At 35.8% G+C, this 27,189-nt stretch overlaps 1 protein-coding gene across 4 annotated transcripts in view; it reads left to right on the top strand.

The window, feature by feature from the left end:
- LOC149772833 (nephrin-like) overlaps nucleotides 1-27,189 on the top strand; it is a 311,073-nt gene that overhangs the window by 190,641 nt on the left and 93,243 nt on the right. For all 4 annotated transcript variants that reach the window (XM_089947221.1, XM_089947219.1, XM_089947220.1 and 1 more), the window contains exons 14-15: nucleotides 1,046-1,348; nucleotides 15,086-15,382. In XM_089947221.1, coding sequence (XP_089803347.1) covers nucleotides 1,046-1,348; nucleotides 15,086-15,382 — 600 coding nt within the window. The remainder of the gene's footprint in view (nucleotides 1-1,045; nucleotides 1,349-15,085; nucleotides 15,383-27,189) is intronic.

The raw sequence follows: 27,189 nt of genomic DNA, 5'->3' as shown, positions 1-27,189 counted from the left end.
GCTAATATGCCATATAGAAAATACAACATGAGGCTTTGAAGGAATAATCTTGGTATTTTTATCAGTGAACAAAATAAGCTGATTTACACTGCCTAATCAGGAAATTAGGTTAGCTGGGCCTTTAACTAGAAGTCATCTCCTTGTCACTTCACATGATGTTTGCTTGTACTTATAGTAGGACTTAACCTTGGAACTTTATGAATGAATCAACTTAACACAATATACAAGACTCATCTTTAAAGTGCAGACTACAATCATAGGATATTGCATTAAAAATGTCATTAATTAAATGATCCTTACAAAAACTATTATTATGAAACTAATATACATAACTTAAGAAGCTACTTAGTTTTGGGTCAAAACATTAAAGGTTATGGTTATGAAAGTGCAGATTAAACTTGTTTCTGTAACAAACAATCTACTTAGATGAATTGCACTTGTATAGTGGTAGGATTCATTTCATTTTCAAAATGAAAAGGTCATTTAATTATTCCATTACTCAACCAATTGCCTGTTAATGTGCATCCACCCTTGAAGTACTTTACTTTTTGTTATGAAATTAAAGTCATTAATTTTGTGCAACATTTGCAAAATGCATACACATTTAAATTCACATGTCCGCATCAGACACAGAAGCACACATACACACACATTGGCATCTGTAACTGGAAATCTGGGATGATAATACAACAGTATGAAAAAGTACAAACTACACAAATCAACAGAAGTATAGCAGCAGTAGGTGAAATATTAAAGGGTACAATGCATTGAAACTGATACTGAAACACAGTAACTACATATTTAATGTCTAACAGTCAATAAAAATAAGCACTTGGAAGAATAACCAACAATGAGACTTTATAATAAATTCATGTGGTTTGGTGGTATACCCATTTCTATTACAATTACTTGTGCTTTATATAAAAAAACAGGAATGTGCTCATTTTGCAGAAAGCAAAGCACCAGATATTTATCTCAGATTACCTCAAAACAATTTGATCTGCCTTTGATAATACCTAGTTGCCATTTTTCTTTTTCTTTGTAGGTAGACCTAGGCTTGATTATCGAAAGAATATTTCAACTGACTACTACAGAGCGATGAATGACAATGTGACATTGGAAGTCAACATAATAGCCTACCCAGAGCCAACAGATATCATGTGGTATCATAGGAGAGAAAAGATAGACATATGGCAGCTTTTTCCAAATCAGCCAGATTCCTCTAGTGGACTTTACTCCAGCATCACAGTCCATCTTGGCAGTCAGGCAGATTTTGGATACTACCTTGTGAACATGACTAACAGTGTTGGAATCTACAATGATCTTATCTTCAATGTGATACCAGAAAGTAAGTCTACCATTTATTTATAGAAGTATTAAAGGCAGTATAAAGGCTAAGATTTCACTGGGAGGTAAAGCATATTAATATAATAAATGTTACTGTGCAGATTTTATCCAGACTTTAATACAGTCTTCACAGTTATTGGAGAGGTGAACTGGCCATCAAAAAATTGGCAAGCGCAGCAATTATCACCCATGACGTTGCTCGAGCATTGCTGGCCAAACAATCTCATTGTACAAACACACGCATACAGATATGTTTACCATTGTTGACATTGCATGCAGATAATAAGTAAAGCCATTGACATCAAAAGATAGGCAATTGTTGCCATTGCACTGAATGCATTTATGCACATGGACCATCAACATGGACAAGATTATTACAAGTCAATTCAGGTAAAGAATTTCTCTGATCTGTTGCTGCATTGTTGATGAAACACCATGTGTGAGTTTGTGTTGAACATCACAGTAGTATACATTGTGACCAAGCTGTTGTAGGATTATTTAATTGTACACCTGCAGAAAGGTTATTCATTCATCTATACACAAATGAATTACTAATAAGGTCTCTGAGTACAAAGCAATCTCAGTTCCAAAGTGCTAGCACTTGGAGTGCTAAACCCCTAGGTTAGTCTCAGATTGCAGAGCAGTTGATGAAAAGGTAGTATGACTTCCATTATTCATAGTTGCATTGAATAATGAACCACACATTTGGTTGGTTTCAACCTCGCTAATGCAATTCAACAAAGGACAGTCATGAAATGATTTCACAGCCACAGCTGCTGGAATCATTAGGAAATAACTTTGTTCAGTATTTATATGCACCAGGGGAATTAAAAGGCAGGCAACATTGTTTTACTGATCCAAGATGGTCCATAAATGAGTTTATCATCTCAGAACCGATTTATACTCCAAGACAACCAACATCTTACCGTTTGGCACATCTCCAGGTGGTCCAAAGCCTTCCCGCAGAGCATTTGTGCTAGAGGAATAGCAAGTTGTTCAAATTAATACAGAATTAGTACCAAGATCTGTTTTATTATGTTAACATTTAAATACAGTAGTGAAAAAATCGCAAAGAAATTCACAATCACATGATGACCAAATGTGTAGGTGGTAATGCCATAGGGTAACATCCATCACTTGGTATCAAGCAGTGACAAACATACTTTGGTGAATAGGTATACACCCATGAAATTCCGAAACTGAAATCGCAAGCTCTTTGCGCAAGCTTGTAACAAACTTGCGCAAACTATTATCATGCGAGCTAGTATTTGGAACCTAGTGGCATGTTTGTGCAAGTCTACAATGAGAAGAAAAAAAAACACATGAAAGAAATATTACAAGCTTCCAGAAGATGGCTGCAAGCTTGCACAATCCTAAATATATACAAGCTTGCAAGGATTAACAATGAGCTAGTTCAAGCTTGTCATGACAAACAAGCTTGCACAAGCTTATGCAAGGTTCATTGCTGTAAAAATATTGCATGAAGAATGACTTTACAGATCAGCAATCCTCGAAAAACTCATTAACAATTTGCAAGTGGAAAAATGTATGCCTTGAACATAGAATTAGAATAACAATAATAATGTACTTATACGTCTTGAATGTGTGCCATGCATGGGAAAGAAGCATGCATAGAGGCATATTTGGTGCATACATACCTACCCCTTTTGATGTATTGTCAACTGCGCATCTGTTCCGAAGTAACTTGGCAATATTCAAATCAGTTTGGATTCAGACGAGTCGATTGCATCAGCAACAAGCACCCTGTCCAGCTCAGATATCACATGGGTATCACGTGCTTTGTGTGTTAGTTTCTGCATGCTTTAAATTTATTCTTTTCTATTTTGTGTTTACAGTGTCTTTTATTCATCCCCCACTTTGCTGGGTTTCCTGTCTTTGGATTATTAATTATAATATACACAGCCCTCTTTGAAGTATAAAGTTTTAAAATGGTGGTAAGAAAATATGAACTTCTTACAAAATTCTTTTGCTAATTCTCTGTATTGTGCCGTGAAAAGCACATGTCTGTCAGTGTTTCATCTACAAATGGTTTCATATAAGACATTTTACTCATCAGGGCAAAAAACAATGAGTCACAATCCAAACCTATGAGCCCTATTGAAGCCGACAATCAGTCTTCAGTTATACTGTTTAAATACACAACAAAAATATTAGTTATATAATGTGACTAAAGCCAATTCCCTTGCCAGAAGCATCTGAACATTATATATTTGTTAAAAAACCTTGTTGATGGTTTCATGTCATCAGAAATAATCTGAGTATATATAACAAGACATTTACTGTTGGCTATGTCAGTGCTTTCATCTGCCATTGCTGTCACAAATGATGAATTTTGCAGGTCACGTATAAGACTATCCTCAACAATGTTTGAAAGGCTCTCCAGTAACTCTGAACAGGTAGTAGCTGAGTCATACTGATAGGCAGAATTCTTCAAAATGCCAGTGGCATTAATTTCTTCAGCCACTAAGTCTTGTATTAAATTATTAAGAGATTTGTATTTTACAAAAAGGGATGTGTTCTACACTCAGCCAGTGTACACACTTCAGTAGCACTTTCACTGCTATATCTTGTTTGTATAACTGCATTAAAATCTGCCTGTTGTTGTTGACCTTCAATCAGCAGTTTGTGTTCTGGTAACCCATCATGCCTTGCCAGTGTACTGTTCTGAAAGTTATTGCTTTTTGCACATAAGGTCATGGAGGTGTTTTTAGCTTCTGTACATATATGGCAAAACATAAAGTCATCTTCAATGTCACATTCTTCACTTGACTTAACTTTTTTGAAAACATAGCCAGCCGTATGTTTTCAACTACTGCTGCACAAAATTACATTTTATCTTATGAGTAACCAGTGCCTTATCTTTAGATGATGGATGCTCCACTGGGTCGATAACAATACTACTGGGTATTATCAATGGTCAGCTGTAAAAACGTGGTCCAAATGATAATTTTGTTTGTTTCAGATATATTTTAACTTTTTTGTTGACTATCTTGGAACAACACAATCGTTGCTTCATTGTGTGACAAGGATGTGCATAAAATAGTTTCTTGTGAAAATCACTTTAAAATCACATGTTTATTTTCCGCCTCTTTCTTGTGTGTGGTGATTATATGGTTTTAACATCCTGTTGCTACAAATGATGTGACAGTTACAGGTCACATAAGGTCAGCTCCAGGCTCAACGCTCACTTGTAACCCTATGTATTATGATAACATCAGCGTAAGAAGCTGATGTGCACATTTTCCCTGTTTGGGAGAGTTGTAATCTAGCCAATAAAATAGCTGGAGCAAACCTTTATTTTGTGTTAATCAGCAAAACATAACATTGGGGTGCGTTAATTTACCTACCAGTGACGATTTTTAGACCAAACCTGTTTTGTGTTAATCAGCAAGACATAACATTGGGCTGTGTCAGTTTATGTACTGGCGATGACTTTTGTGCATCAAATATTTGACGCATGATGCATGGGTAGATAAAACACTGGTCAGCAAATTTACATCAGATACTGCATTTGCCAGATACTGTAAAACAAGTTGGGGCCATTATGTGTGTATTCAGGTTTTGTATTTGAATGCATGAATGGTAAAATTATAATACTTTTTGAAATGCAAAACCCTGTTATGCAGATTGCAAATGCGGTATGTGAGTGAACTTTGCTTAAATTACCCATTTATGAAGAAAATATTAAACAAGAAATTACTCGAGGATACTTTTACTGTAAGATACAATTACAACTGAACCAAAATTGGCTACCTTTATGCACACGTGATTCTAACATGAAATCTAACTCGTGTTAGTCTTATTTGCATTTTAACAGGCAAATTAGGTAGAACTCACATGGCCAATAGATTCTAACAAAATCTGAAAATCACATGAGCAGGAACATTCCAGAAATTCATACTGATACACAGAAAGTCAAGCTCTTCAGTCTGAGGAATCTTGCATGGCATTTTCTTGAATATGTAAGAAAATCTTCACATTTTTGTCTGCCTGGCTTCAGAAACTTTTTACTTCACATCCATATTCAAATCACGTTGGGGAAGGATGATGTCAGATGGTTACATAACCTTTCTGTTAAAACTATACACTGTTAGGTGAAAAACAAGAATGTTAGCCATTTGAATATACACAACCACCTCTTCTAAACAAATCCTCTCAAAATAAAATCTTTCATACTCCTCTGCTTCTTGTAGATCCACTAAAATAGACTACAGCAACATGTAACCTAGTCAAAATAGTTGACTATTTGCCTGTTTGGCAAAGTCATTTCTTTTAAATTCGACAATTGAGAAATATTTCTCAAGATATAGAAACTTTTTTAAGTGTTAACTTATAAACAAATTGGCCATCCTTTAAATAGATCCTAAATATTAGTTTTACCATCCATTCTGAAAAGGATATGACATCTGCCAAATGATTGGTACTTTACATCTTTAAACAGAAGAAAGCAATGAAATTGCTCAGTGGTTAGTTCTGATCTGTCAATCAAACTGGGTACATTGACCAATCAAATGTAAGTATCAATTTCACTTCATAGTTACGCATTGCTGTCCACTATATTTGATCACAAACATGAGACCACGCTTGATTACTCTTTCATTACATTGCAGAGGAATGTGAAAGATTACACAGACAATCACTGAAAATTTATCAGAAAAATGGTTAACATTGTACTTGGAGCACATGAGATGCAGACTGTCATTATTATGAAAGGATTCAAGAGGGATTATTTTAAAAGATTCTCAAACTAAACACCAACATGGAGACAATTTCTGTGTTGAAAGTGATGCATTATTTATAATCATATTTCATATATAAAATTTAATACACAAAACTGTTTTTAAATAATGATAGCATTTGTTGATGTTGTGAAAATTTTGAATACAATTTTATGCTAACTGTATCATCATCATCATCAGTCTCATGACCTAGTGTGGTCATCGAGGCACTGCTGTGCTGCTGAACATCTGACCAGTTCCCTCCACTTGTCTCGATCATGTGCCAATGCCTGTGTCTCTGCAAAACATTTCCTGGTTCATTCTGTGATGTTGTCAGTCCACTTTTTTCTCTGTCTACTTCTCCTTCTACCACCCTGGATGCTGCCCTGCAGGACTGTTGTGGATAGACTGTTGGCTCTAGTGACATGGCCATACCATTTCAGCTTTCTCTTTTTGATGGTGGTGATGAGGTCCTCATATTGGCCTACTTTGCGCCTGATGGTGTTTTGCACTTCTTCATTTGTGATGTGGTCAATGTAAGAGAAACCAATTATGGTTCTGTAGCATCTCATTTCCAGTGACTGGATTCTTCGTTGTATCTATATATATACTTCTGCTGTCAGGGTCCAGGCCTCACATGAGTACAAAAAGACTGAGATGACTAGAGCTCGCAATAGTTGGATTTTAGTTTTCAGACAGATATTCTTGTCTCTCCAGATGGGTCTTAGCTTTGACATTGCTGCCATTGTTTGTGCTGCTCTTGACAAAACTTCTGTTCTTGATCCCTCTTCGGTGATTATGGAACCAAGATATTTGAACTGGCTCACTGTTTCCAGTTCATGTCCTCTGACTTTAATCTTGGCTGAGATTTGTTTGCCACTATTTGTCATCAGCTTTGTCTTCTCAGCGCTTATCTCCATGTCAAATCTGGAAGATGTTTCATCCAGGTTCTTCACTAAGGTGGCAAGCTCGTCTTCACTGCTTGCCAGCCCATCAATGTCGTCTGCAAAGCGGAGGTTGGTGATGTTACACCCTCCAATGCTGACTGTCCCACAGTGGTTTTTCAGGGCTTCACTCATGATGCGCTCAAAGTAGATGTTGAAAAGCATGGGTGACTGTATGTTTATGTTCAGATTGTATATCTTATTGGAGCCATAATATTACATGCAATAGAGACACTTTGTATACAAGTGTTGTTTATAATGTGTACTTTTAGTTCCATTGCTTTTGTCTTTTTAACAATTAAATTTGGAATATTGGAATCCTGCATCGTGCTTCATTAGTGCTGATTTTATTAAAATTTTCAAACCTTAGCATTGACTTTTAACTGGTGTCTCTTAAAAATTGCTGATTTTAAAACACATGCAAAATGTTATAATGTCAATATAGTAAATTAAAATGAGCCACACTAATTAGCAAACAAAGGTCAAAGTGGATGCAAATATATCCCGTCAACATGAATGTTGTTCCTTATTTCGTGTGCCATTATTAGTTCCTTCTTTTTTAAGACATTATGACAAATGATCGTTTTAAATGGATCTGATAGAATTTAAGTTTACTGGTTTATCATTGATACCCTTATGAAATGTTCATCCGTCCAACTGAGGATACATGTCTCTACAGCATAAAGAACCTACAACATTTCCTTCAATTACTCAGGTTACTTGGTATAAAGTGTTTCTTTTTTTATTTTTATTTAACTTCAATATATGTTTACCTAAACAGAATGAAATTATTAATTGTAGATATCAAATACTTGTTTTATTTTTATATGCCAATTGTAATGAAAGCTTTAGTATATATTTGTTTTTAAACATTAAGCCATACTAGAAAATCTGATAATTAATAAGTATGCATAACTTTGCAAGAACAGAAATATTTTGTTCTTTTGTCCTCGTGTGTAGTAAGTAATTCAAGCTGTTCTTTAATGCATGAGCTGAAAGAATCTGCAGTCAGATAAGAATGTTTCAGAAATATTGTCGAAAATATTTTCAAATGAATCTGTTGCCATTTTCACGATAGCTTGTGAGCCACAGCAAGAGTAACTAAGTGGGAGGAGCTTGTCATTCAAAATTGGAACTGTCTGTTGAGACTTTGATACCTTAAAATAGATTTACTACCATCTTTTTTGAAAATTAAAAATTAAAAGAAAATAGATCAATGCAGTGACTTCTGAACTTATTATAATTAAAGTTAATTGTATGTGGGTAATTGCCGAATTTGATATGTGTGAAGAAAAAAGTCCTTCAGAAAAACAGAAATAAGAAAAACAGAAATGTGATTAAGATACTTGCATGTAATTTCATAATCCATCAACCTGTTTTTGATAACTGACAACACTGCATCAAAATCTGCAGTTTGAATGGTGCAGCAGTAAATAATAATGATCTGCAAAGTTGTCATCTCAATGATTATGTGCAGGAAGATTACAAAGTCACCTTTTGACATTAATGTGTTGTAAACAAACACTGATACACTACAGTATAATCATCCGCCAAACTGCAATCCAGTAAATGGGCAAAATGCAAGCTGATGTTTGATTTTATTCACAAACATGATAACTCTGTGATTTTAAATTATCTTTGGGATTCCATGATCAGTTGCTGCACATGTATTGGAACTGCATGCAATGAAATTTCCTGAATTAACGAGCTAAATTATGACGGTTCAGTTTTGAAAATAAAGCCTCTTTTAAAAGGAAGCTGCCTTTTGTTTCTATGACTCAGATACGTTACAATGTAAATTGGATTCGTAAACCAGTCTCAAGACTGAAAACAAGGGAAGTAACCACTGCTGATGTATCAGTGCTGAATTAGGTCTCGGTCAGGGAAAACCACATTTCATCTTGCATGATTTTATTTTCTGATTTTTTTGTTATTTAAAGAGAACAAAATTCATGACCCTTTATTCTGTATACAATGCTGGCAGAATGAGATGGGTCTCTCTCTCTCTCTCTCTCTCTCTCTCAGAAAATAATAATTATATACATTTTAAGTTTCTATTTCTATGTATAAATTTTGTAATATTAAATATAACAAAATGTAATTGCTGGAAATTAAATTATCTGCACTATTAAATTAACTGAGGTCATCTTTAGCATAAAATTGTATCTTGTAAATTTGCTATCTGAAATTTGTTTAAAGTTATTTGCTGTTTATATGCATATAACATGCAATGAACAAAAATTCTCTAAGATTTTGAGTCTGGAAATATGTGGAAGCTTGCGCTTTTCATAAGCTTGCTAATTGTGTGAGCTTGCAAGAAACAGAAGCTTGCAAAGGCTGGTAAGAAATGGTGCCATGCTTATGCAAGCTTGCACAAACTGACATTTATCTGCAAGCTTATTTTGATGACACAGTTTTGCTGCAACCTTGTGGCAAGCTTGCAGCAAGGTAACCACAAGGATGCGTTTTGGCTTCTTTGACTGGATCAGCTTTGTAGTGTAAGCCTTAATCTATCTAGCTTTGAAATATCACTTGAAGTAAATGTAATCAGATATTCCACACTGGATTAGAACTGATATACACCAAGAGCTGATTTGTGTTATACATTCACTAGGGTTTATGTTCCATGGGAAAAATACTCAGTTTAGGTTTTTGATACAATGGATACCAAGCAATTCATACAGACGTAAAACTGCAGGATTGAGCTTATGGGGATGCTCACTTCTTCAGTGAGTGAGAGGTGTAAGGTGAAGCTGTTTGCATTTGCAACATGCACATTAGAGAGAATGTTGACATACCTATATGTTACTTTCATGTACAGTGGCTAAAATGTTTTTGGATATTGTACCTATAGCAATTGTACATGATCTAAGCACATAGTCAACTCAAATGACTGCTCCCATAAGCTGAAATGTTAGCGCGAAAATTAGACTAAAGTGCACTATCTTTAGCAGTTATTAAAATAGGGAAAACAAATTTTGTCAGACTAGACAATGCCAGCTTCTAAGAGTGTAATAAATGAATTACAAAATATATAATATTTATAAAAAAATGTTACAGGCTCTTTCTTTTTTTCAATTTACCACTTAAGTCCAGGAAGTGAAAATGACCAAGCGAAGCTAACAGTGTTTGGAAGGTGAACATCTGATGTAAGGCCATGGTGTATATTCTATACCCCAAATTATACCCATCAATCATACACCAAAATAAAGAGAATTAAAAGTTGTTTTAGCAATACCTAAGATATGCAGGGTCTTTTTCAAATAACCAGTATGACCAGTGAAGAAAATCTGGGAAATTCTTTTTCTTCAAAAATCTTACCCTATGCAACCTATACACTTGTATGGCAAGTGTCATGAAATGCCTCAAACACATCTGCAAGGAGAAGCACATCAGTGTGCAAATACAGATCATGATAGTCACTCATGTATTTGCAATCATATGCAGACCAGACCTTCACGTGACAACAACAAATAAAATGCTTCCATCTTTGGCAGTTTATTTTTGGTAAACTTGTCTCAATGACTTGTGAATTAATAGGAATACACACCATTTCTCGTGGTACAATACCAACTAGTTATTTTGAAGCTTTCTGACACCTAAGATTGTTCATTAACTAGTCCAAGTATGAATTCCAAAACTAATGAATCAATGACTGTAATTCTCTGAGTTTAACCAGCATGTATTTTTCCATGTTGTTTAGAATAACACTTATTGGTGCCTTTGGCATTGATGCTGCTGCTTGCATTATTATTATTACAATTGTGATCATACCCATGCAGGTTATGAAGCAATGCAGGAATTTTTGTTTGACTTGATTTAATTTATAAATGTGAATTGCATGCGCTGTGTGCAGCTCATCTACAGTACATGCATTGCATCTTACTGTTTGCCACTGAAGCTGGTGGATGTGGACAGAGGGACAGGGGATTAAGTGCTTACTCTGAGTAGTGGAAGTCCACTCTGGTTGATTTTATTGCAGCTATAGTGGGTTTATGGCACCCCTTGCTGATTCATTTCTATTCTGTCTGTGAGGCAACACACTAAACAAACAGAGGGGAGAAATCCTGACAGAAATCCAACCAGAGCAGATATCAATTTTATATCTTTACCTGTTCAAACTTGGAGTGGTAATATTTTGCATTATATTTATCAGTGGCCTAGCTAGGGATGCATAAGCACTAATGCAAGTAACATAGAAAAAATGTGATTTTAAATTTGTATACATTTACATACTGTTCTACATCTAGGCATAACTTGGATGTTCTTTCCCCAAAAAAGATATTTCATAAAAGTGTTTTTTATGCTGGTTATTAATTTATAATAATTTCCCTGTAAAGAAATACTTTAAAAGAGATTACAAACAAACACTATATATTGGACATGTACGATTAAGAACATATTAAGAACATTATGACATGTATGTCCTAATCCATTCCAAAATTACTCTGCAAGAATAATATGGCATCGTATATTAAATTAAATGTTATGTATATTTGATTTAATTTATATTTGATTTAATTTGTTTGTTAGTTTTAAATTTTTTTTATTCAATTACATGCTATTGTAATGTAATTTTATTTACTGGAAAAAATATATTCCAGAAATTCAGTTCAGTTTTTCATAAACCTAATATTAGAAACTTAGTAACTTATGCTGACCATGATTCATGAGTTGAAGTAAACAACTTTTTAAAAAAATTCTTTCTAAGAGTAGATTTGTAGGGTGAAATCAAGTCCGTACATGAGGTACGTGACAAATAACATGTAGCAATTATTTCAAAACTCTGGTTTTACCAGAAGGTTGACCCTTATCCAGGCATCTGTTTTGCGCAGTAGCCAGATTTAATATTGATGTATTGAGTAATAATGTTATTCTCGCTTTAACCTTGGAGACATTCAGGTGTTTTTTTGTTGTGACCAATTTAAGTTGAATTTTTTATTTTTCTTCAAATTATTTGGATTCAAAGAGATTATTTTTCCCTGGAAATACTTGTGCTCTAAATTAATTGTTGGACAAAGACAGTTATCTAAATTTACAGAATTCAAACACTGGAATATTATTTTCTGCGATTTAACAAAGAACTGTTGATTCATCAATACTACACTGACCACAGCATACATCATCACCTTCCATTTTGGATTTCATCGGAATTTGAACTCAATTTCATTAGAATATTTTATTACAATGACTTCTATTTTTTTATTCTTGGATTATTTTTGGATTTGATTCTTAAAACCATAAGTTCTTTGTCTTATTTTTACCTTGTTTGTCTAGGGAAATAATTTGTTAAATTTTTCAAAGCTTGTTGTCTTCATTTTTTTCTTGTTACTTTTATAAAAAAAGCCTAAACACGTAACAAAAAGAAGATACATTAGCAATACTATGAAAAAGATTTTCTGCACTTTTGCCCTTAAACTTTGAAAATATCATTTTTATGAGCATCTGTGGTCTTAAAATAAGTAACAGAAAATAGTAAAAGACAACAAGCTTTGTAAAATTTAACAAATTTAATTTTTTTTCCGAAGAACATAAAGTGGAAATGAGAAGAAAGAACTTAAGGTATTGTGAATAAATCCCAAAATAATCCAAGAATTACAGATACAAGTCCTAGTAATCTAAAGTCCTAAATAAACTTCAGTAAAAGTCCAGAATAAATCCCAAAACTTAAGTCAATGTCTGTATTAGCTATTAAAGTGTTGATGTGTTAAGAGTCTTTTCTTGAATCAGAGCAATATAATTCCAGGTTTGAATATACTATAAATTCCAGTGAATGTCTTTATCCAAGAATTTTATCAGAGTACTTTTGTGTTTCCAGAGAAAATAATCACAATTTCATTAATTTGAACAAAACAGAATCCAGCCCAGAACTACTGGTCACATCATTTAGTATACAATTTGAAAATCTAGATGTTATAACATGATTGACCAAGTCGATATAATCATACGATTATATAGCTCTCTACTTGAGCTCAAGTCGCAGTTAGCATTTTCTAAGAAAAAGATTACCTAATGGAAAATAACAATCTAAAATGATCCTGATGTTTGCGAAACAATTACTTGGATTATGTATAATTTAGCCATGTTGTTTACATGAAATAAAAAGAAAGTCAGTAGGGTCAAGCAGAAATGAATTTAATTTTGGAGAAGGTCAAGTCCAGCGTACAATGTTACATGGCAATAGTGCTTTGTCAGTGGCTGTTCACATCATGAAAAAAGTGATGAATGAAAAGTTCATTTCTGTCCTCACTTTTTTTATGAATCTAATTGCATTGCGAGGCATTGGCTTAAGGAATGACATTCTCACTTTGAAGTCAGCAGCAATGCCTGTTACTGTAGCTTCCTGTATGCAGTGAACAACAGTCAGCCCAATTGTCACAGTGGGATTTTATCCAGCCTTATACCGCTGTGACCAAGCATCAGCAATTCCTATGGGTCCTGATGTCTAATAATCATTCCGCAAGTGTACATTTGAAATGTTGTACAATGGCCTGATCATGATGTATGATAACATGCCCATGATGAACCAGTGCATGAGGTTCTGCCAATAATGTAGCATTGGCTCCAAGACATTCTTTGCCCGAATCCACATGCAGAAGTGACTTATTTTCTTATATCTTTTATATCTGTTGGCAATATCTATGACAGTGCATTTGGTCTATATGAGCACATACCTGATCATATGGAAGAAACAGATGACCAGCCTAGTGAACTTTATGGGGCTTTCTCACATCAAACCACCCATGTGATAGTTTGTTTGGAGTGGCTATATTATGGCCATCTTCTCATTCATGTTTGTTTATTATGATATTGTTTTACCTTCAAGTGCAGGTTTGGCCTTCATACATTCTCTGATGATCCAAGATGGTGGAAAGATAAACAGAAAAGGAGCTGAATCTTGTTAAGATGGCCAAATCCACAGAAACTTTTCATACATTAATCATTTTTCATGTAGCCTTTATGTGGCACTATATAGCCTTACAGTCTTGGTGCACCATAAAATCCAATCTAGTCAATGAGTCAGGAAGTTACTGGTAAGCACGAATATTTACTTAGGTTTTTGCTTCATTTATCTATCAAGTACTTTCTAACATCACCCCAAAATGATCATAAAATAAATCATGCCACTGCATCTGAACAGTCAAAAGGAGATCGTTCAACAAAATTTTCCTTTCCTGCTTTTCACTGACTTTCTTGCAGCAGTGGCAGTTGTAGATCCTTGAAACCAACTAATTGTTTGGAAGTAAGGTTATCATTTTCAGTCTTAAGTAGCTTGCTTTTCGACCTTTGTACTTTATCATCTGAGGACAGTATATGTTTAGTCATTGTTTTTAGAAGATGATGATGATGATGATTATTCATGTTTGACGATGATTTTTAACTTTTCAATCACATACACAAACAATATCTGGAAAACTAACCTGGAGCTGATGAAGTCCTTAGTGAGAGGACGAAAGCTTCAAGTTAGCTTTCTTGTTGAAAAGTTAAAAATCATTGTCAAATATGAATAATAATACTACACAGTTAAGCTTTCACCAAAGTATTATTATTATTATTATTATTGGTTGAACCTCTCCGGTGGCCTAGTGGTTAGAGCATCCGCCTCGGATGCAGGAGGGTGTGGGTTCAATCCTCAACCAAGTCATACCAAAGACTTACAAAAAATGGTACTAGCAGCTGCCTTGCTTGGCGCTCAGCATTAAGAGGTTAGTGTTAGGACTGGTCGGCCTAGTGTCAGGATAATGTGACTGGGTGGGACATCATGTTTGCGGCATAATGCTCCAGTGCTAGACATCACTATAAACTGCCATACTGCAGACATCGTAGCGATATGACTGAAAAATTGTTAAAGCTATGTTAAAAATCCAAGTCACACACACATACTTTATTATTGGTTCATCAGGATTTGTGTGGGATATATAATATCTTTTGTATGTACCAATAGATAGACTGATAGATGGATGATTACAATCTAATTAAGTTCACAGGCTGACATGCATTTGCGTTGTTTTACATTTTCGTTGTGTTAATATATAAATACATTCACCTTAACAGGTTATCCTGGTGTTCCTACTGAGTTTTCAGTCACTGAACAAAATTACAACTCTGTAACATTGGAATGGATAGCAGGATTTTGGGGTGGCCATACCCAATATTTTATCATTCAGTACAGAATATATCCAGGTGGTACCTGGATAGATACAGATCCAATTCAGGAAGATGCAAAATCACAGAAGCAATCTTTCAATGTAAACGATCTACAGCAGAAAACAACTTACGAATTCCAGATGTATGCCAGAAATAAAATAGGACTAAGTAAGACTACGCAGATCATCAATACAACAACATCAGGTATGTGTTTAGTCAGATTATTAGATATAACAGGTGGCACTTGCACCCATTCACCCCAAAAAAATAAATACAGTAAATAATTTTGAAGAACTACATCTTTCACAGGTTCTTTTTTCATGCCTGCATTTTGTTTCTTCATTAGCAATTATTTTTATTGTCTAAGATGCTTCATGTACCATATTGATACTTTGCTTCATGTAGCTTTATTGAACCTGTGAACTTTGCAGATTGGTTGTCCTCCCTACAAATTTTGGAGCAGTGTCTAAAATAATTTATCAATTGATGAATAGCAACATTCTGCTTTGTGATATGAAAGCCATATCATCAATGCATAGGTGATATGTAAACTTAAATATAAAAAGGGCAGAGTTGTAAAGCTCAGTTCAGTGAATGTATAGGCCCTATCATGTTGCCCCTAAAATTTGCTTCACTTTGTCATTTGATCATGTTACTGATATGAATAGAAATAAGACTAACTACATATGTAAAATCACTTAGAGATCTATATTCCGACTCCAATATAAGGTCAAAGTTTTGAACTGACTAGAGTGATTACCCTATTGTTTTGTGATTTCAGATGCAGTTTAAAATGTTTATTTAGAATTGTGAGTAGCATAGAATCATTAATTTAATGTATAGTTCATCCTAAATGACAATGCAGTTAGACATCCAATATAGCTACTGCATTAGCTATCTTGAAAATCTTGTTATCATTACTTCTCTGGAATGAATGGTCATATTGGCATAATGTTTTCACAGAAAGATTTCCTACTATGTCTTGTTGGTTGCAAAAGAACAATATGCCAGTATGACCTTGAAATTCTTATTATCCCTGCTGCCCCTCAACAGAAAGTGATGCCAGCATGAAGACTCCTAATGATATCTAGCTGGTTGTAAATTAATATTGTTCTGATAAGATTCCAGTATGGCTGCCATGGTGACCATTTTAAAATCTCAAAATCTTATCACTGCTCCTCCTCAGTGGATGTTATATTGACATAGGTTTTCACCAATGACCTTTGATAATATCAAGGTTAACTTGAATGAAAACAATGCTGATCTTAAATCCCACACAACTTCCACAGTAGCTATTGCTTTAATTTTTGGAAAACATTTACACAACTTCATGTTTAAATAAATAATATGTTTTGCTCTACTGGTCATGTATCAGAATAGTTTATTGTATGGTCTGCTGTTCATCTTGGTATAGTCGCTATTCCACCTAAGCTACTTGATAGATTGCCATAAGACATTAAACCCATAGTCAAATTGGTACTGTATGAAAATGGTACTGCCCATACATCCACTAAAGTGGCCATCTTGAAAATTGGGTTACTACTACTCCTCCTGAATAATGGGGTTTTCACTAAAGGGCTTCTCATTATGTCTACTTGGTCCTAAATGAAAATGTGTCTGTCTGATTCAAATATGGCCAATGTTTTTGCCATCTTAAAAATCTTGCTGTAGATATTTGTCTTGAACAGAAAGTCATATTGACATTGCATTTTCACATAAGACTTCTTATGATGTCCTAATAGAAAATATTGTTGATCTGATGTCTAATATGGCTATCACATGACAATAGTGCTTTGTCAATGCCTGTTCACATTGTAGGAAGAACCATGCATCTATGGGAGGCTACTGGGAAGCTTTCTCACATACCCATGCTGGTCGAGCCTGAGACTCAAAATTACACAGCGAGAGGTGAGATGTCATTGATCTATAAAGGCAAGCTACTTAGTCCAGAGCCCATCTAGCTGGTTGCAAAACAACAATATACCAATCTGATCTTCAATATAGCCACCACAATGGCCATCTTAAAAAGACTTGCTGTGCCTTCTTTTCTTAGATGGCTCTTCATATAAAAATTGTGCTTTTACCAGAATTTCTTATGATATTGGTCCTGAACAGTTTTAGTGTTACTTCTCCAAACTGGAAAGTCACATCAACATGTTTTTTCTCTCCTAGATTACAGATGACTTCTTAAAATATTTTTGGGTCCTAAATTATAATGGTGTTGAGCTGACGTACAATATGGCCACCATTATGGCTGATTTGAGAATTTTGTTATTATAGCTATTCTTAAACAGGAAGTTAATTTGACATTCAGTTTTCATCAGAAGAGCCAAGTTCTTTTGATACTTAGTTGGAAATGATGTAAACTGACCCTCAATATTGCCACCATGTTGGACATCTTGTGTATATTATCTTTGCTCCTCCCAAAAGGATGGCTATATCAACATGGAGCTTTTGCCTCTTGACTTCCTAAGATACTTAGTTGATTGTAAGTAAAAATTGATACCAATCGCATTTTCAAATTATGACTGCCATAACTGCTTCCTCAGAATCCTGCTATCACTGCCCCGGTACTACCCTAATATGAATGGTCACATTAGATTTTACCAAAGGCTTCTGATGTTGTCTACTTTGTAGTAACTGAAAATGGCATGAGTCTCACAACCAGCTAGTTTGAAAATCTTATTGCTGAGGAATATTGGAGATGGTTCCAATAATAAGCAGTTAAATGGAATAATGGTCTTATCTTGAATTCCTGGAAATTCTTATCACCTGGTAGAGTATCAGTCCCACTGAGGTTCTTTTGTTTCATAACAAATACAGTCAACAGAATTGGATAAATTTCACTGTATCAACATTTCTTGGCCAACTGCTCTTGTATTTTGGCTATTTGGCAGATATTGTCTGGTGAGCTATCCTTCTTGGTTATTTCACTGTTGGTTTGTATGTTCAATCATTACACATGCTGTATTTTGGATTGTTAACTTATGGTTGTTACATGTATTAAGATGCATCTTGAAAAGAGAAACTGTCTCTTTCCAAAGTATATTTTTATTAAGCTATCCACATCTATCAGTAGGGCTCATGAAAACTCATATGTGGATGCCTGTTGTGAAGATTAACTCACTGATCAGGCTAAAAGTTGATTAATCTGAAATTGCTATTCATGCTTGAGTGACTTGTGTATTTTCATGGACTCATTCATTACACCATTCATGTCTTGGACCCTATTTTCAACCAGACAAATCAAGATTAATATATCTTAAGAATAGATACATGCACAGATCAAGTAGGTTTAAGGTGGCCTACTCATCATAATTAACTTGTGCATTCAGAAGTTTGTTTACTACTCTATAACTTGGACTTATTTAGCCTACACTTATGAAAACATCTATGTCAATGCCTGACAAGGAATGTAAAGCAGATTAATGATTTTCTGAGCTTTGTTCATTACACCATCTATATCTTGGTCTCTTTTATCATCTTAATTCATTGAAGTAGAATGTGCATGCCTCTCAAGAAGAGCAGCTCACATATCAGAACTAAGCCACTGTGACCTGTATTTTATAATTTCATGTATGAATTATATTATAAATTTTCAGAGATATCCTTTATCTCATTTATAGCTTAAACTCGTATCATCCCATTCATAATAGTTGGTATGTGGCTGCCTGTCAAGAAGAGTTACTCCCCAATACCACAACCTTCATATCATGCTTCAATAACTTTGTATTTTCAGAGATCTTTCTTTTATACCATCCATACTTTGGACCTTGTTCCACCTACAAACATAAACATAATATGGCCCTACATATCAGTCTGTGTATTTAATGATGCATGACAAATGGTAAGCTGGAAATTACTACAATATATTTGCCCAATGTTTATAATGGGTAGCCCCCCTGCCCAATGTTTATAATGGGTAGCCCCCCTGCCCAATGTTTATAATGGGTAGCCACCCTGCCCAATGTTTATAATGGGTAGCCGCCCTCCCCAGTGTTTATAATGGGTAGCCTCCCTGCACTCCCAATTTTGATGTTCCAACTGTATGTGGCAGGGGCATTTTGATTTTGTTTTGTCTGTTCATCTGTCCTGTCTAAAAAGCTTATTAGCAAAACTGATCTAAAACAAAGCAAACAAAACATGATAATAATAATAATAATAATAATAATAATAAAGACTTTATTTAGAGAAGATAACTCAGTAAGTTACAAAACTAATCTACCTTGAGGCCTTCTATCAGTTATGTACAATATATACAGTATATACAAAAAAGTGATACAAAATTGCAGAAAAGCAGGCAGTATTAATTTAAGTAATATTTTAGTTTTACCAGTATTTACCACTATGCCATTACATGTGTGCCAGTTTTCCAGTTTGTTTAGTGCATTCTGTAAAGAAATTTCAAGCTCATGCTTTGTGTTTTGGATGTCTGACAATGTTGTCATCTGCATAGAGATCTGTAGATGATATTGAGTCTCTTAGTAAAAGTGGTAGTTCATTAATAAATAAAATGAATAGTAATGGACCTAGAATTGAGCCTTGTGGTACTCCATATCTAATTGTTTCAGGTTCAGACAGAACATTATTTATGTAAACATGTTGTGTTCTCTCATTTAAGTACGAAGCAAACCATCTAATTGTTCTTTCATCCAATGAAGTTCTGGGTTCTTTAAGTTTTTCAGCAGTTTGAACAAAAAAGTCGTTACAAATATTGGAGATGTCAGTTGGATTATCAGTATAAATACCCTTATGATTGAGGGATAAAATTTCAGTGTTACATTTCCCAGCACCAAACTCTGTAAACACTTTTCAAATAGCTTTTGGGTTATTTTGGTTTTCATCCAGCACTTTTTTGTAGTGAACTTGTTTGGCTTGACATATCATTTTATGAACTTTATTCCTCCAAACTCTATATTCAGCTTGATTTCCTACTGATTTTAGTTGGTCTCTTTGCTTTATTGCTTCTAAAATTTCTGGGGAGATCCAGCCTGGCTGGTGGTCTTTCTTTATCATGTGTGTTTTTAAAGGGACATGTTTGTTGAACAGATCTGTCCAAGTATCTAAAACAATATTTTCAAAGATTTGGACTGTATTCCATGGAATCTGTTTCAGATCTTCTCAGAATTTAACAGTATCAAAGTTTTGAAAAGATCTATAAGTAATGGATTTATGGATATTATTTATTTTTAATTTGCCATTGTCTTTATGTGTTAGAAAAATTGCAAAGTGGTCAGTTATACCAATCTTTGGAACCATTACTTTCAAAACATTTTCTTTTGTATTGCTATAAATATGATCTAAAAGTGTTTTAGAGGTAGATGTTACTCTAGTTGCTCCATACCTAAAGAAGCAATAAAATTCATCCAATTCACATTTATTTGATCATTGAGGAAGAAGCAGAGGGGGCGAATCCCACAAAATATTTCGCTTAACAGAGCCCCATCGAGGACATTTTAGATAGAGATATTATTTTCACAAAATAAACCCTCCATTCAGAAAACATGACAAAATGGGCTTTCTCTGCTGACTTGGAAGAGTTATATCGTGAAAATATCTACCCGTACAACTATTTCTTGGTACAAAGGTCTATGCTGCGAAAACACTCGGGGTTGTTTAGCCCCCTCTGCTGCTCTGTGAAAGTCCTGGCAGAGTTTGCTTGTCTAGTTAAAAATTTTATCTAACCCAACTCGATACTGTGTTCGAGGATCATGTAAATTTATTGTTACAAATCCATGTGGTTTTGCCTGAGCACGACTAAAGAAATTTCTGAATTTATTTATGTCCATGTCGCCGCTGCACCAAGTCTGATGTATATTTCTCAGTGTATGAATATCAACGCTGCTAAATAGCGCAAGAATGTTACAGTTGTCCCTGATCACTTTTGGGATTTGTGTATATCGCTGGGTTACATAAATCACATCAGTGTTTTTATGTCTGCCGTGTGAAAATATCCTTGCGGGGTTTGATTGCTTGTCCAACATCACATCATCGTACACGACTAAATTGTTAATTCTCCCATCAATATCATCAATACTTGGTGCTTCATCGATGTCAGTGATAAATTCAATAACATCATCGCCGTCATTTAGCGACTTTACGCTTTCATTAAAATCTTTTAACACGCTGTAGCATCGCTGATCATCCACAGATGGAGCTATCAAATACAACTTATCCCACGTCATCCACTTCATTATTAAATTAAGTAACAACTGCATCTTACCCGACCCAGATGGGCCTATAATAATCATTTGAATTGAGTTTGGTAGCGCTGAGTTATGTTTGATTGGCCCTCGTCGTTTTGTAGCAGAAAAGTCAGTAATCTCCATTAGATATATTATAAAATAATATGGATTTATATTGTGTGAAATGTAGAGTACGTACCCCAACTGCAGACATAACAACCACTACAACAAAAAATAATTGATCTGCGCTTACAGGCAAGTGTGAACGATGTGGCACAAGCAAGTTTAAATTTATTCCGAAAAAAAAAAGTGAGGCGGTGATATCGCAGCCAAGTTAGGAAAATTACCAGGAACTCCGTGGGCTAAATACCCAGGAGAAAAACATCTTCCGGGATATAATTACTGTGGTCCTAGAACCCGACTTGATATCAGACTTAATGCCCAAGATCAGCCCAATCCAGGTGAGTATCCGATAAATGCTATCAATAGCGCTTGCCATGTCCATGATGTAGCTTACCGAAGCAAGGATTTACAACAGCGCCATCTCGTGGATGTGAAATTAATTCACACGTTAAATGCCATCACTGATAAATCTTTCAAGGAGAGGTTAGCATCCTGGTTAATAAAATCCGCAACGAAAGGTAAATTAGCGCTAGGTGCTGGTATATAATGGAGTCGATTTATTATTCCCCAAGTGGATACTGGAGGGGTAGTGCAGCATATAGTAAACTCGCTGAAGTGGCAAAAGTTACGCGAGTTACTGCTAAAAATTGGTTATCCAAGTAGGCATAGTGGCAAATTTAACTACCGCGTCCTAAACAAATTCACTTCGCACATTTTAATGTTAGTGTGCCAAATGAAGTTCATCAGGCTGATATATTATTTCTGCCACATGATACTATTAAAATCCGAAGACGTCAAAACACATACAAGTACGCGTTAACTGTAGTTGATGTTGCAAGTAGATACAAAGATGCGGAACCATTAGCGACTAAAACAGCATCTGAGGTTGCTTCTGCGTTTGAACAAATTTATCAATGAGGACCTCTACGATGGCCACAGCTGCTACAAGTTGATCCTGGCAAAGAATTTCAAGGTGGAGTATCATTAGTGATGAAGCAACATAACGTCACCATCAGACGAGGGCATACTGAAATTCATCGTGATCAGGCAATTGTTGAGCGATTTAATCGAACACTTGCTGAGCGGTTATTTGGATATCAGTACGCGAAGGAATTTATTCAGGATACGAGAATGGGTTGCAAGATTACCAGGCATGATAGCTGCGCTAAATAATGAAATAACTCGAACAACCAACATGAAACCTGCCATCGCGATCACAAAAAAATATATACCTGTGCAACGTGATTCTTCAGCACAACCGATACTGGGTAATGTCACTGTAAGATATTTATATGAACCAGGTGAACTTGAAGGTGGTAAAAAAAGAGCAACTGATCCTATCTGGAGTATTACCACACACAAGATATCTAACATAATTAGATCCACTGGTAGACCAGCAATCTACAGGTTGGATTCAACTGCTCAACGTGGATTCACACGTGAGCAATTACAAGTAATTCCCGAGGACACCCAATTACCACCGCGATCACTTAACTAGCGCCAAGGCGCTGGCGCCTCTATGTCGATTACACTCAAGACAGGTCAGCATCACATTATCACGTGTATGACCGTGACTGTTATCTTTTCTATCTACGGTAAATTGTCTTGGATTATTACTCGAATACTGCCATAGCATTATACAATTACAGCTCTCACAGTGATTATTCTGCTGTTGTTTTAGCGCGCTGATAAATTCAACATCAAGATCAAAATCACGATTATTTTTTTTGTCACTCTGTTTGTAACCAGTTAATTTTCTTTTTATTATGTCGCTGTTGTTTTCATCGCTATCAGTTATTAACTCTTCCAAGACAATTCTTTGCAGTTGAGATATTCTTCTGACTCTGGACACAGCCAAGTAGACTAAGTTTGACCATTCGATTTGATCATCAACGATCCAGACAGTTGTATCACTGATAGTTAGTCCTGGAGATGAATGTATCGTCATTGCGTATCCTAGCGTCCACAGGGATTTATTCATGCTTAGTGCATCTTTGACAGCATTGATATCAACTAGCACAATATCATTCAATACTAAATTCTGTTTCCCTGACTCTGTCCCAGGGATATCAACATCTGTATTTTGTAACCACGTATCAGCTGGTCTATAACATAACGGCACTGGCAACATTGGAAACTTTTTTTGTTGTAATTGAAATAGCTGTTGTTGAAGTGTGTCTCTGACTATCTTTCTACTTGCCACTATCAAATCGTCTGGTTTCCACGTGCTCCAAAAGTCACTCAAGGAGGTTTCAGGAATCATCTCGCGCATAATTTCGCATTGAATTTTATTCGGTTGTAATCTGATTAATGTTTTAAATTCCTTCAATGTTGCATCAAGTGCTCTATGATCATCAGATACTTCTTCGTAATAATCAACAAAATCCCTCAGCCAATCATGTGGAGATGGCCCAACAAACGGAGGTGGCTGACCGTGATCGCCGCACATTATCACTGCAGTATTCGCTGTTAGCAGCTAGTCCACGAGCATTTTTAATGTATCTAACGGTACCGTACATATATCATCCCAAATTATTTTCCCAGGAATATATTTTGTTCCCATTCGATCTGACGTCCATGCACCGCCGCTGTATTTGAAAAAGCCGTGCCAAGTACAAGAATTAACTCCTTGTTGTTTCATCTCCCTGGCAAGCCTGTGTGTAGGTGTTAGCACAATCATATCTGAATTTTGAAATAATTCAATCGCTCGAGTTGTCTTACCAGACCCACCTGGTCCGTTCAAATAAACGGTTTTGTGTCTGGTGATTGGATCATACACAGATGGTGCGTTTGACATTTCTGATAATTCTGATTTACAATAATCATCCTTAATTGTAACATCAGCAGATTCACAATATCTATGTGACATCTCCGCTTTTATTCTCCACGAACTCCATGATTCATCGCAAAAGTCTTCGACTTTCCTTGTAAAACAAGTCAGTGATTCTAAGTATCTGCTACTGATATAAAATGAATCCGTTGCAACTCTAACTGCGGTGTCAGGAAATCGATTTATCGTTGATAGTAAATTTATAGAAACATAAGCCAGCATTGAAGATCTTAAATGCATGTGTTGAGACGACTCTCCGTCGATATAACTTACAATTGTGCCCAACTTTTCCCCGTCGGACAAGTAAGCATCCTCCCGATTACAAAATATATTTCTCGCAACGGCATCAGCAATTATAAAATCCAATTCATCATCATCGATAATCAGTCGCGAGTGATGTAGTTTATGATCATATGCACCGCCTTGAGTAAATTTACTGATTATTCTTCGTCCGAGATCTTTTGCTATTTTTTCACTATTGCTAAGTTTGATCTTAAGAATTTTAGGAGCCTCACCGACAATGACATCCATCGGGGTATTTGGGGTCTCGTGCATACTCGCCAATGACATCGTCTACACTGATATGCTCAGGTGTTGGTAACCAAACTGAGGTCTGCGGTCGATATGATATGATTGCTTCACTGACAGTCAACGATACCAGTATTCGGCTGTCAAGCATGTATCGCAATAACACTGTTGGTGCCCAACGCTTTTCACTAAAGTGTCTGCCAAACCAACGTAACAGCAGGGATGTAGCTCTTTAGCAAATTCAAACGAAGTTACACGAGCAAATCCTGTCAAATCAAAATTAGGCAGTGGACCGTTTATAGCAACTCTTGTCATCGAGTTCGTGGGATGTCCAAATCGCTTAAAATATTCGCGACACTCGCCCATCCCGAGAAAGCTTCCCGGGTAGCACGCAATCATATCCATGGAAATCATATCCCGGTGGTCATACCGGGTATTCCACAAACCGCCGTGTCCATACTCAACACAACTTAATTGTATGTCCGGGAGAAACTCACTTCGGGTTGGTCTCCACATATTTCTTTCTCTGGCAGTGTGGGCGACAACATTCGGAACTGTAAAACAATTAACCAATAACTGCTCGGTGTTTTTAAAATCTTCAATTTTCATATATTTCTCTGCGAATTTTTTCATTGTTGTTGCAACGACTCCGTCCGGTATAATTCACCGTTGGGTTTTACAAATTGATCATACTCAGAATCTTTGGAACTTTTAAACAACCACATCGACACAGGGTCGGTTTTGCTTATCTGTTTGATAGCATCAAATATGTCTCCGCGATAATATTTCACAACACGATCCCGCGGAAATATCGTAACTGCGTTAGTCCAAGCATGAGCGTTATGATCAATGATATTTATTGGAGCCCCGTATCAATTATATTTCGATTTGTATAACACTTCCTTTGTTATCGTTGTTATGGTTATGGGAAATCTTAATGCTTTTTCTAGCTCGGCAACATCGTTTATTGATGCTCCTGTGTGTTTGACTCGCTCAGCCCACGCTGTTATTTTGGACTGTCTTAACGCAGTCAGACCATTTCCCCGCATCGCATCTTTAAAATGTTCCATTACTTGCTTGGCTACACAATTCAGCGTCATCGACGACCTCATCGGGGTGAGTTTATCAATTTTGGGTTTTTTTATTGGATAGATTCCATAAATGACTGCGGTCACAGGATAAGCTCTCGTGTAATATGGTTTATCAATCCCGGTCAGCATTCCTGGTTTGGAGTCTTTACTTAACAGAATGGTCTTTCCGCCAGCAAGGATAGGGTCGAGTTTGTCACGGATAATCCAGGTGTTAGAATCCGCCCACACAATAAATTTTATTCTGAAAAAATATTTCCGACCGCCTTGATGAAGGTAATCAATAATTGTTTTCGCTCGTGCATCATTCATTGTAGCATCGATGATTTCGGCGTCGCGGATAATTTTAAATGACGACCACACGTGAGATGCGCCATCGTCACGGAATTCTTTTTTGGCATTCCTGATAATATCAAACAGATCAGTCAGGGCTCGTCTCCGTGAATCAGGGCTTAGTCTGTCAAGATCGAATCTCCGGGTGCCAAACACAGACAACCTCGAAAATTCCTCCATATTATATTTAAGGCAAACATTTAAATAAGAAAATATTATATATATGAATCAATGCAAGCGGCTAGGTACAAAATCATCAACTCGCTGTAATAAATCCTGCAGAGGTGAATTCTGTGGGAACCATTCCCAAAGCGTTCGAAGGGGGAGTTTAGGGCCAATACCCTGCCTGCGATGTGGTATTGGGGTCAGGGGTAAAACACAGTTATGTGCGGGTTGCGGAGGAAAACGATACCGTGATCTTAAACGATATTACAACAAAAAATCCAGCGACATATCCGAGCGCGATTATTTAAATAAGTTTTCAGACAAATTATAAATTAGACAAATATAGTATTATATAAATGAGTCAAGAATTTGTCCCACATCCAACCATCGAGAATTACGAAGCATCTCGCGAGGGAATAGTTGGGCACCGTAGATTGAAAAAACCAGTTGGTGTCGTTAGTAATACTGGTTATCTTAAATTTAAGGTTGCTGGAGGTAAAAACTATTATAATCACAGGGTCGTGTTCGAGTGTTTCCATGGAGAGATCAAAAACGATCTTGTAATTGATCATATTAACAACAATAAACTTGATAATTCTCTTCAAAATTTACAAGCTATCACACAATGCCAAAATGTTGCACGTGGGAATGCTGGGGGGAAGAGAGAGCCTAGGGTGGTTGTATCCATAAACTTAGATACGAATGAAGAAATAATATTTTCATCAATGAACTCAGCTAGTAAATATTTTGATATTTGTA

Source organism: Sinohyriopsis cumingii, unplaced genomic scaffold, assembly GCF_028554795.1.
Source record: "Sinohyriopsis cumingii isolate HCF-2022 unplaced genomic scaffold, ASM2855479v2 utg001110l, whole genome shotgun sequence".
In the NCBI taxonomy this organism is placed as follows: Eukaryota; Metazoa; Mollusca; class Bivalvia; order Unionida; family Unionidae; genus Sinohyriopsis; species Sinohyriopsis cumingii.
The sequence above is the reverse complement of the archived record's forward strand: the minus strand, read 5'-3'. Positions and strand labels throughout refer to the sequence as shown.